This window comes from Triticum aestivum, chromosome 2D (genome assembly GCF_018294505.1).
Source record: "Triticum aestivum cultivar Chinese Spring chromosome 2D, IWGSC CS RefSeq v2.1, whole genome shotgun sequence".
NCBI lineage: Eukaryota > Viridiplantae > Streptophyta > Magnoliopsida > Poales > Poaceae > Triticum > Triticum aestivum.
In genome coordinates, this window is record NC_057799.1 from 448220145 (window position 1) to 448232589 (window position 12445).

Below are 12445 nucleotides of genomic sequence, written 5' to 3' on the forward strand. Positions count from 1 at the left end.
ATATTGGTTCCTACATATTCTACGAAGATCTTTATCGGTCAAACCGCAATGACAACATACGTTATTCCCTTTGTCACCGGTATGTTACTTGCCCGAGATTCGATCGTCGGTATCCTCATACCTAGTTCAATCTCGTTACCGGCAAGTCTCTTTACTCGTTCCGTAATGCATCATCCCGCAACTAACTCATTAGTCACATTGCTTGCAAGGCATATAGTGATGTGCATTACCGAGAGGGCCCAGAGATACCTCTCCGATACTCGGAGTGACAAATCCTAATCTTGATCTATGCCAACCCAACAAACACCTTCGGAGACACCTGTAGAGCATCTTTATAATCACCCGGTTATGTTGTGACGTTTGATAGCACACAAGGTGTTCCTCCGGTATTCGGGAGTTGCATAATCTCATAGTCAGAGGAATATGTATAAGTCATGAAGAAAGCAATAGCAATAAAACTTAACGATCATTAAGCTAAGCTAACGGATGGGTCTTGTCCATCACATCATTCTCTTAATGATGTGATCCCGTTCAGCAAATGACAACACATGTCTATGGTTAGGAAACTTAACCATCTTTGATTAACGAGCTAGTCTAGTAGAGGCATACTAGGGACACTCCGTTTTGTCTATGTATTCACACATGTATCAAGTTTCCGGTTAATACAACATGAATAATAAACATTTATCATGATATAAGGAAATATAAATAACAACTTTATTATTGCCACTAGGGCATATTTCCTTCACTATTGCTTCCACAACTATCGCTAACGCATAGTGATAAAGTAAAACAATTACATGGCATTTGCATTTCATACAATAAAATGACAACCATAAGGCTCCTGCCAGTTGCCGATAACTTTTACAAAACATGATCATCCCATACAATAACGTATATCACATCATGTCTTGACCATATCACATCACAACATGCCTTGCAAAAACAAGTTAGACGCCCTCTACTTTGTTGTTGCAAGTTTTACGTGGCTACTACGGGCTTCTAGCAAGAACCGTTCTTATTCAAAACCACAACGGTGATTTATGAACTTTGTTGTTTTAACCTTCAACAAGGACCGGTCGCAGTCAAATTTGATTCAACTAAAGTTGGAGAAATAGACACCCGACCGCCACCTTTATGCAAAACTAGTTGCATGTCTGTTGGTGGAACCGGTCTCATGAACGTGGTCATGTAAGGTTGGTCCGGGCCGCTTCATCCAACAATACCGCCGAATCAAAAGAAGACGTTGGTGGTAAGCAGTATGACGGTCACTGCCCACAACTCTTTGTGTTCTACTCGTGCATATCATCTACGCATAGACCTGGCTCAGATGCCACTTTTGGAAAACGTAGCATGCAATTTATAAAAATTTCCTACGCTCATGCAAGATCTATCTAGGAGATGCATATCAACGAGAGGGGGAGAGTGTGTCTACGTACCCTTATAGACCAAAAGCGGAAGTGTTTGACAATGCGGTTGATGTAGTCGAACTTCTTCTCATTCCGACCGATCAAGCACCGAACGCACGGCACCTCCGAGTTCTGCACACGTTCAGCTCGATGACGTCCCTCGAACTCTTGATCCAGCAAAGTGTCGAGGAAGTAGATGAGTTCCGTTAGCACGACAGCATGGTGACGGTGATGGTGAAGTGATCCGCGCAGGGCTTCGCCTAAGCACTACGAGAATATGACCGAGGGTGTAAACTGTGGAGGGGGCGCCGCACACGGCTAGGAATCAATGTTGTGTGTTCTAGCGGTGCCCCCCCCACATATATATAGGTGGGAGAGGGAGGGGAGCAGCAAGGGGCGCCCCAAGTAGGAGGAATCCTACTTGGGCGCCTCCCCCAATTCGGCCTCCCCCCTTCCATAAGTACCGGAGGGGGAAAGAAGGAGGAGGAGGGAGGGAAGGGGGAGGCCGAATCCCTCCCCTTCCCTCTCTCCCCCCTCTTTCCTTTCCCTCAGGTGCGGCCCATATAGGGGGCGCAACAGCCCCTGCTGGCTGCTGTGTTTCCCTTCTTGGCCCATTAGGCCCATATCTTTTGTCGGGGGTGCCCGAAACCCCTTCCGGTGACCCGATATGTACCCGGTACACCCCGGAACACTTCCGGTGTCCGAATATCATCGTCCTATATATGAATCTTTACCTATCGACCATTTCGAGACTCCTCGTCATGTCCGTGATCTCATCTGGGACTCCGAACAACATTCGGTCACCAAATCACATAACTCATATAAATCAAAATCGTCATCCAACGTTAAGGGTGTGGACCCTACGGGTTCGAGAACTATGTAGACATGACCGAGACACCTCTCCGATCAATAACCAATAGCGGAACCTGGATGCTCATATTGGCTCCTACATATTCTACTTTATCGGTCAAACCGTAATGACAACATACGTTATTCCCTTTGTCATCCGTATGTTACTTGCCCGAGATTCGATCGCGGTACCTTCATACCTAGTTCAATCTCGTTACCTGCAAGTCTCTTTACTCATTCCGTAATACATCATCTCGTAACTAACTCATTAGTCACTTTGCTTGCAAGACTTCTTATAATGTGTATGTATAATAAACATTTATCATGAATGAGGAAATATAAAATAGCAACTTTATTATTGCCTCTAGGGCATATTTCCTTCATGTCCAACATCAGTTTTGCGATCACCTGTGGCTCAACCACCCCCACTTTTCCCCTTCCACTCCAGATGATCTTCCTCCCCTTCCTCTCTGACTCCGACAACTTCAGACTCTTCATCAGGCCCTCGACTCGTTCCATCCTCTCCCCAACCATACGCAGCAGCCTAGACTAGGGTTCTAAGGTGCTTATACGACCGCGTGCCCTAGCACACACGGAAGGCCTATGGTGGATTAGGACGGGCTCACGGATGAGAAGCGAGGACGACAGGTGATCGGAGAACCAGGATGTGGATTGGCGGCGGCGCAACAAGAAAACCTAGGCCGGATGCGATCGCCAAGCCAGTCGCGAGAGGAAACTTAACTGTCACACGCGGGACGGACCAAATGTTCTGTCAGGAAGGAGCTTTTGGTCTCAAAGTGTTTCCTCACTGCTACTTTTTCTTGATTGAAGCTTCGTTCCTACAGAAAATGTCCCTTTCCCTTCCTCGCATAAAAAAAAAAGAAAGAAAGAAAATGTCCCTTAGCCTCACTCGAATTCCTCTTTTACTTGAAGAAAAACTCTTGTTTTCTGTTCGGATGCCCATTCTTCTAAGTCAAAAAAGAAAAGAAGAGGAAATGAGCGTACACACAATAAAATACCCTCGACTTGGGCATGAAGATGCGCGTTTGTGTTCGCTCTCTTTGGTTTCGTGCCGGGCCGTCAAGATTCGTCTTCCCTGGCCCTGTCGGTGGGCAGAAACGGATGGAGAGACGCGCATCTCCCGTTTCGATGTGAGAACGGATTGAGAGCCAGAGTACGTGTGTTTGCGCTTTGCGGCCCTGCAGTTTCTTTCACCGTCAGTCCACCACCCCAGTCTCCACGCTCCCTTGTCTGCCAAGAAAGGAGCGACCATTCTCAAATCAAATCAAAAAAATAAAAGAAAGGAGCGACCAAGTCGTGCGTGCAGTGCAGGACCTTGACGGGAGGAGAGGGGATTGATTAGAGTAGGTGAGCTGAGAGCCTGAGATCGTGGAGTGAGTCTAGCAAAAGCAGATAGTTCCCCTTCTAGAAGCAGATGCACCACCCAATCCGGCGCCTTTTGTTGCACGAGGGCAGCAGGGTTTTGTGGCTGACACAAGCAAAAGGCCATCATTTTCATTTCATAAAGTGCAAAAGCCAACAACTCCCTTGTTAACTAGGTGTTCCATAGTCAACTTCCATAGCCTTATAGCAGCTGTACCTTGTGTGTCACTCTGTGGTATGACCCCCTGTAGCCGATTAGTGGACACGTTCAGTACCGCAAGGTAGGTGAGAGACATCAGCGCCCCCGGGATCACTCCGTCTCCGTGGAGCCGGTGGGAGGAGAGGTCCGGTGGTTCAAGCTCCGTCAGGCGACCAAAGCCGCAGAAAAATCGTCCCAGTGAAGGCGTAGAGCAGCTGCGATGCGAGCCCTCCAGTCGATTCCGCAGTGAACGTGTTCACGGACAAGTCGATGACTGGGAAGGCGACCAAGATCCCGCTGGACGCCATCGCCGTTCCCTTGTAGTACGTGACCAGGACCATGTAAATTCGTATGTCGGCGCGCCTTACCATATATAGGTGCATATATTCCCTCTTCAGCAAATAACATGAGCAAAGCTGGATGCCCCGTAACAGTTTCATTGTCTATAACACTAAACTCCCTAGTTTAAAAGAGCCCACATTCAATTAAGGTCTTCAATTAAAATTGAGTCACCCGATTTTGACCGGGTCAATAAATTTTCAAAGCTCTATCATTCAATTCTTAATGAAATGGTGGATCACCTCTTCTTCAAGTGTTGTTTCACTAGGAGGCTTTGGGGCGTGATCAAGGATTGGCTTGGGATAGACGGCATGGACACTTCTCGTTGGAATGACGAGTGCTCCATCAAGGATTGGTGGATCAACATGTCCGAGAAGAACGTGGCAAACCGGAAGGCAATGACAACCCTCACCATGATGTCTTGCTGGACTATTTGGCGTGAGCGAAATGCTAGGGTGTTCCAACAAAAATCGACGCTCCCGGCTTTGGATCACCGCCGACACGAAGCACATGGGAAACATCATGCCGCGAGAGTAGAATCTATGTATCTTATCTTAGCTTTTTTTTATGTAAAAGCAATTCTAAACTTCTTCTTAATTAATGGATGAAGTAAATCTTTTGCCTCCGTTTCGAACAAAAAAATTCTTTTATACCATACACTATGCTTCCTAATTTTTATGGTTTCACAATTAATTAAAGTATTCAATTTAGAATTTGGTCAACCGAGTTTGACCAGGTCAATACTTTCTCAAGCTCTTCCAATTATTCTTTTAATTTACTATGTTCCTGAATTCTGAAGCAGTTTCATTCTTGAGGTATTTAATTTTGATTTTGGTTTATGATTTTGACCCGGCCAACAATTTTTCAAATCAATCAGCAGCAATCAGCTTATAAAACAAATCAATCCTGCACACCCTCCCACCATCCAAAAAAAAACCCACCATGTGATATTGTCGCGCCAATATAGTAGTACATGCAACCACCGACACAAAAATTTCTCACATAAATAAAGTTTGGTTAGCGAATATAAATAAAGTTTGGTTAGCGAATAACACAAAATCCCACCACGAAAGACCCACCAAATCACTATATTATAAATAAAAATAAAACACACTCTATCATCTCCCCACCCAGCAAACTAAATATTCCATCAGTTCCAAAATATAAGGGGTATTACTTTTGTAGAAAACCATATTTCTTTAACTTTGACCAAGTTCAGAGAAAAAATATCAACATCCACAATATTAAAAAAATGGAAATTCATTTCATAATGAATTCAAAAATACCGATTTGATATTGTGGATTTTGATATATTTCTCTATGAATTTGGTCAGATTTAAAAGATTTGACTTTTTCAAAAAATTAATACACCTTATATTTTGAAACAGGGTGATTATTTTTTGATAAAACCCACCAACAACAATGGTGCGGCAAAGCGCGCCTAACCCTTCTAGTTCAGATGATATCCCCATTGCATACATCATGACAGTTGAGTCAGCGACCAATGCTAACTTCAAAGTATTACCTACATACATGCATAGCTACTACTGGACTGGTTTCACAATTACAACCTAGGTACTCCACTTTTAAGGGCAACAGGCCAACAAGCATGTTGGACATATATACATAGATACTATTCTGCTAGCTCGTTCAAAGCACACCAATCTCTGTATGAATGCAACGGACATGCTCAGAATGGTACACAAACATGCTCATGAGAAGTCCCGGTCAGGAAAGAGCAGCGGAGCAACAAGGGTCCAGATGTACAGCGCTGCGGTGGACCACTCGGTGCAGATGCGCACCCAGACGGTCGTCCATCCGACATCCATCAGCTCCGACCTCTCTGAAGTGGCGCTCGTCCAGCCCGTCAGAAGCATGGCCGAGTACATGCTCGCGAGGGCGAATATAAGGTGGAAGAAGGTGTAAGAATAGCTCACGGGACGCGGCTCACTTCCCTCGCTGCTGCCCTTCCCCTCCTCCACATTGGAGTCAGCAAGCAAAGGGTTCCTCGCACCTGATTGCATCGTCGATCAGCATGAGTTTAAAATGTAGGACAAGCACGAGGGGAGTATGTATTTCACGTACTGCTGGTATTACATTCTTACCAGATCTAGGAGACGACGGCGGCGAAAGGAAAGTGGTGGAAGATCCAGCGCGAACGGCAGAGTAGACTACAGAGAGCACGGTGGTGAGCATCCCAAGGACAAGAGCGCTCATTGAGACCTGCTTAGAGTGCATGTGAAGCCCGTTGCACGCATAGTCATATGGTTCACTTGACAGACTAGTGTAACACAGGTATGCACAGTAAACAGAAATGACCGAAGCAGGCATAACGCTCCCATTGACCTGGACAAAGAAACAATATCACATATGAACAGGAAATCATGTTATTTCTTCAAGTACGAACACTAAACTGAATATGTGACACTAGCTCTGGGTCAAATGTGGATAGCAAACATACAGTAGGAAGCACATTTTGTGTTCAATGGGAGAATTACAAGACATTTTCAGAGGTGTTACCATCCCCCTTTTTTTAGTCCGCCTTGCTAACATACACAAAAGAATGATGTCTAGATGCATGCCGATGGCATAAACATGAAACAACAAAATTCAGTTTCATTTTCTTGTACTACAGAATGAAGATTTCCAAACCACGAGAAAATATCAAGCAACAATGATTTCTAAACTACTTGTGCAATTTCATTGACTAGTATTTATATGTTAGTTATTAAGCTTCAAACTGGCCACACCTAAATGGACCAATTTATGCATCAACAACCCTCCCCTAATTTTCATCCTGAACTCCACCAGTCGGTTATGTTATGTCCAGAGGGAAAGGTACATATACTGAAGTGGGTGAAAACGGTATGTCACCTGGGGGTGCAAAGCAATTATTGCAAATGCAAAAGCAAGAATCATTGTCAAGACAATAAAGAACACATTGAGACCACAATCATGATCAGAGGGATTGAACCACATGAAGAGCACACCGGAGAAGGCAAACGTGGCGAGATAGCAAATCACAGTCACCACCAGCAAAGCTATTTCCCTGAACATTGCATAAGATGACAGAATAAGTGATAGGAACAACACAAGCTTGGGTTCAAGCAATACTAGCTGGTACTCACCACTTTTGCTCATCCTTCTCAACCCAAGAGTCATTCCAATTATTTGTGAAGTCTAAAAGCATCACGACTTGTACCAGAAGGAACAAGCCAGATCCAAACTTTGACAATATCTCTGCAATGACAAATACCAGAACCTCAAGAAACATGGTATATGTAACCAATTCATCAGGGATCTGGAAATATACTGTGTATATACCACAAAATTTCAATTAGCTGTTGCAATCTTCAAAACCTCTTTGATTTCGGCAATACGCATCCCCCCCCCCCCCCACCACACACACACAGACAAAAAGAGGTGGCAGTCCTCAATGTGGTCTTGTCTATATGAAGTCTATCAAATTCAGTCAGTGGTCAAATTATCAAACCGAAAAGAAGAATTTTAGAGATCTGCATGTGATATGATATGCCCCTAGTTCCTCCAAACCTGTGTAATAAGAAAGTTCTTCAAGAATTACAGGATGCAGGGCATGTTAACATAAGTGCACATTAGCTTGTCCCACACCCATGGACTTTTAGGAAAACTCTTTGATTGTATGGTTGAAGTCACATGGTTAGAGGACTAAAGAACCAAATACCATTTGAGTTACAGTCTTGCTATCCGAGGCGAAGTTATCCCAATAGCATATGTGAGCTGGTTTCTGAAATGAAAATTTAACCTATTTCACCCAGAGTCACCTGTAAGGCCATTAAGAGGGCAGTTACAGCCCATAGAATTTTCAGTGGTCCACAGCCTACGAAGATCCCCAGTCTATGGTAACAACTACGTAATAAACAAAATCTCTAATTACAATATGTTTATACCCTCAGATTTACAATTCATGGATGAAACTTGCAGTTGCCAAAGCTTGATAAGATTACTGAATCATCATCCATGATAGAATCTTCATCATGTGTAGACTCTAAAGTTCAAAGTATATTGTTGCTAAGTCGAAATTAGTTATTGGTCTCTAGAGCACGCCCCCAACCAACCAAGGGTAAACACACATATCAACAGAAAAAAGGGGCAAAAGCATAAATATGATCAAGATTGCTATGCAATAAACTTAACAACATATGATATGAACAGCAAAAAAACAGCTTACCATAAATACTAATTACAATGTTCGGGACAAAGAACATAAGAACAACAAGAACGACCCAGATAGCAAACTTTGCAATCCAGCCACCATGGTGCCATGCGTCTCGCCGATCATTCTGGTCTTTGACACCAATCATCGTGAGAGCAAATATTACAAAAAACAAGAAATTGCCCAAGCTGAGACGAAGAACAGCATTCATTTGAAACCATTCTTCTGGTGGTGTATCATCAAACGTATTTATCCCTGCAAATACCAAATTCACAAGACAATAAAATTTTACTCAATAAACAGGTTTACAACAGGTTGATGAGTGCTGACATTCAAATAGCACAAACACTCTGCAGAAGGAAACATCAGTTATGAGGATTGATTTGGCCAACTAATGGATTTAAGCACAATTAGGGCCTAAGTTCCCCTCCAATTAGATGATGGGCAAGATGCTCTAGATCCACAAAATCCGTGTCTTACGTATTAGTGCGCTTATATGATCTTGAAACTAATGTCTCAATGATCCCTTTCTGTTATACTTCTTGTAGCCCTTGTATGCAGCAACCCATGGATCCCACCATAGTTTGCTTCATTATACATATCCAATGTAACCATTTACACGTTTGTGACTGCATATCTTTCCTATGCACCAAGTGAACTACTCCATTTACCAAGTGTACAGATCCTTCGTCACACGTTTCCCTTGCCAAATAGAGATGTTCCACATTGTGCGCACAGAGGGGCTATTTCCAGCCGTTGTACAATGCTCCGAACAACTTGGAATTTGGGAACTAATCTGTTTTTGTTTTACAGGGGAGGCTAATCTGTTTATTTCTTGATGATTTCCTAGTACACGTTGCCCCTATTTTTATACTCCCTCCGTCCCAAAATAAGTGTCTCAACTTTGTACTAACTTTAGTACAAAGTTGTACTAAGGTTGAGACACTTATTTTGGGACGGAGGGAGTAGTAAACAGTCATCCTAGAATACAATTTGAAGTAGAATATTAACCTGACGACTAGAGAATACATTGCTAAACTGATACATAGTATCAGGGCCTCTCCTGAATTGTTTCCTAACTAATCTGGTTATTAGAATTAAGCACTGACTAGTTGGTCTAGCCAACTGCCACATGGGGTGCGAACGCTGCTGCTAGGCCTGCACCAGTAGGTTTAGCCCCAAAACACCTACATAACAAGGGCATCATAACAACGAGGTTCAGGGTACCCCAGCAAATGAATAAACAACAAACATCAAGAACTTTGGCTGCCAATGGTATACATAAGTTGGAACATACAAGGGATTACGCTCGGTAATAGAACATAGAATTTTGAACAGATCTAAGATGGTTTCGACCTTGGGCGTTTAATGGACGGACACAGCACACATTGGACCTTTTCAGTGTAATACTACACAGGTATGATTTACCAACTGATCACATAAACTTATAATTTACATGAACATAAATCTGCAAACTGGTTGGTTGCATGGTTTGCCTAATTGATGGTCAAAGCACGAATTAGACAGTCAAACCATGCCTACTTTTTGGAGTCGGAGGGAGTACATAACTGTAAAACGGGTGGAATACCATATGCACGTAGAAACGTGAATTCTGGGTGGTGGATACAAGACTGCAAGATGGTGTTTACCAGCATTACATACACATAATACAAATCCTATGCAATCTTAAGTTCCCTAAATCATCTGTAAACACTTTAAAAATTTGTAAATCAACTATGATCTTCACATTGTAGTGAAGAGGGCCATTACTACATGATTCTACTACCATAATTCTTCAACACGTTGCTGCATGGCTTGTTTATAGCTATCCATCTAAGCCTAAGAGTCCGCAGCACAAAGATAAACACAAAACAGGCATAATGAATAATTAACTAGAAACATGACAGTTTTTGGCTTTCTCCTGTCCAAGTAGACACTGAGAATTCCTTCAATGTTCTATAAAAGCATCTACAAGTGGACACGTTTCCTTGTCTGGAAACAAAAGAAAAAACATCATGTTGACACATAGCTTTCTCAAGCTTTATGATTAGGAAAAACACTGAAACATGATTCCTACAAATTATCATGCTGAATCTTAGTCATGTTACGCTTAAGCTTCCATTGCACACACATAAGCATAACACAAGAGTACGAATAATGAACTAGAATGATGTTTGACTATTTTTGAAAAATGCTCAGAAGTGACAGTGAAAACCTTGGATATGATTTTACGCTAAAAGCATATATAAGTGGACCTCTTTCTTTATCTGGCAACGACAGACACCATGCACTAGTTAATACTCCCTCTGTTCCAAAATAAGTGTCGCCGATTTAGTACAACTTTGTACTAAAGTTGTACTGCATCAGCGACACTTATTTTGGGACGGAGGGAGTAGTTATGAATTTGTTATATAGAAGTGAATAGAATACCAAGAACTAACAAACACAACTTTCACATGTCAACTTTCATCCTTCTTCATCAAAATAATAATTATAAAAGCAATATCATCACCATACTGGAACCACAGGTCCACAGTTTGCAGGAGGAGTAACTTTACTTTCTAATTTTATGCAATTTTGCAAGCAGGGACAGTATCACTAACTTTATAGACATCGATATCCCAAATTTCCTCTAATTTCATAATACCGTTCACACATGTGCATGCTGAGGAACGCAAAATGGATAAATCAGAGCACTAATTCGTAGGTATCCCGTTTCTCAAAAAAAAAAATCGTAGGTATACCAAAATGCCACAGTAAGCAACCAAACCCTCCAAAATTTCAGCACGATCTCGCAACCGGTGCTGCAACTACCGAGTGCCACAGATATACCAGGGTACTAATCGCAACAAGGGTGGTCTCATCAGCGATTGAAAGAACGAAAAGTAAGGAAACAATACATGGGATGTGCTGGAGGAGAGGCGCGGCGAACTGGCGGAGGAGGAAGGAGAGGATGAGGGAGGCCGCGAAAAGGCCGCAGTAGGCGAGGCGGGCCGAGCGGCGAGTGACGGACGCCGCCGCCGACGAGCAGAGGTTGCAGGCGCAGCCCGCGCAGGCGGACGCCAGGCACGACGCGCACCACATCCCCCTTTCTCCTTTGTTCGTTCTGTGAAAAGAGTTCCCCTCTTTGCTGGCAGGTGGCCCGGCTGACCGCTCTCCCCTTCCTGTGAAGTGTCGGTTAGCTCGCATGTTTTGGTTAGGCTTATAAGCATGGTATATTCTGTCAAAGGTGCTTATCAGAAAATTCCACCTCACGCGCAGCAGAGACGTGCTTCTTTGCCTTTTCCTGCCGCCCCTTACAAATCTGCCATTGCAGTTGCAAGGTAAGGTAATTACCTGCATCATGCAATTCTTATACTTTGCTCCCTTCAGCCTGTTAGATTTTATGGGGCTCGATCTAGTTATTAAAATTTTAAAATCTCATAGGCCCTCGATGGCGTGTTTGTATTTATTGTATTGTGCTGTTATTTGAGGAGAAGAATCACCGAGGATAAGATCGGGTTCGGGTTAATGTCATGCACCTTTGCTGGAAGAACAAAATTATTGCATGATAGGGCACTGCCTTGCTCTAGGTTTACGTGCCAATATTCGAGCTCATCGTGGACACGTTTGTTGCTTTCAAAGAGTTCTTCCATCACATGTTAGTTGCATCTCTTCACTCTCCCACGCGGTCCCTCTATGTAGAGGATACAGCGGAGAGAGAGGCTACACAAAACATATAACAGAAAACAGAAAACACACATACACAGAGAGAGAGAGAGAGAGAGAGACCGAGTTTCTAGTGTTGAGTTGCTTCTCCATTAACCCCAGGATAGCTATGTGCACAGTCGTCCAGGAGAGCATGCCTCCGAAAGTGTGTCCCTAAAGAATCTGCACAGTTAAGGGGCAATAAGGTTTTCGGGGAGTGTTGCGGTGTGACTACTCACTCAAGTTACTACTTTCCTTGACTTATGTCTATTTGCTTCCACTATTTCCTTTATGGCGGACGATCAACTTGTCTTCACCACCATCGTTGAAGATGTTGTTGCACCGGAGTTTCTGGTGAACTCATGCTCTGAACTTCTCTTCGTT

The 12445-nt window shown here is 43.3% G+C and overlaps 1 protein-coding gene across 1 annotated transcript; it reads right to left on the reverse strand.

Moving 5' to 3' along the window:
• Window positions 1-5602: 5602 nt before the first annotated feature.
• Window positions 5603-11554, reverse strand: LOC123053745 (probable serine incorporator). Its single transcript, XM_044477284.1, has 6 exons — window positions 11275-11554; window positions 8390-8629; window positions 7308-7419; window positions 7054-7228; window positions 6285-6525; window positions 5603-6193 (listed from the first exon to the last, which is right to left on the reverse strand). Exons 1-6 carry the CDS (start codon window positions 11456-11458, stop codon window positions 5892-5894), a joined length of 1254 nt encoding a protein of 417 aa, XP_044333219.1. The 5' UTR covers window positions 11459-11554; the 3' UTR covers window positions 5603-5891.
• Window positions 11555-12445: the final 891 nt, after the last annotated feature.

Excerpts from the sequence above, each read along its gene's own strand:
- LOC123053745 (XM_044477284.1), bottom strand. The coding sequence starts at position 11,458 with ATGTGGTGCGCGTCGTGCCTGGCGTCCGCCTGCGCGGGCTGCGCCTGC. Across the intron at positions 6,526-7,053 it reads TAATTGCTTTGCACCCCCAG|GTCAATGGGAGCGTTATGCC; the intron begins GTGACATACCGT and ends TTCTTTGTCCAG. Across the intron at positions 6,194-6,284 it reads GCCGTCGTCTCCTAGATCTG|GTGCGAGGAACCCTTTGCTT; the intron begins GTAAGAATGTAA and ends CGATGCAATCAG.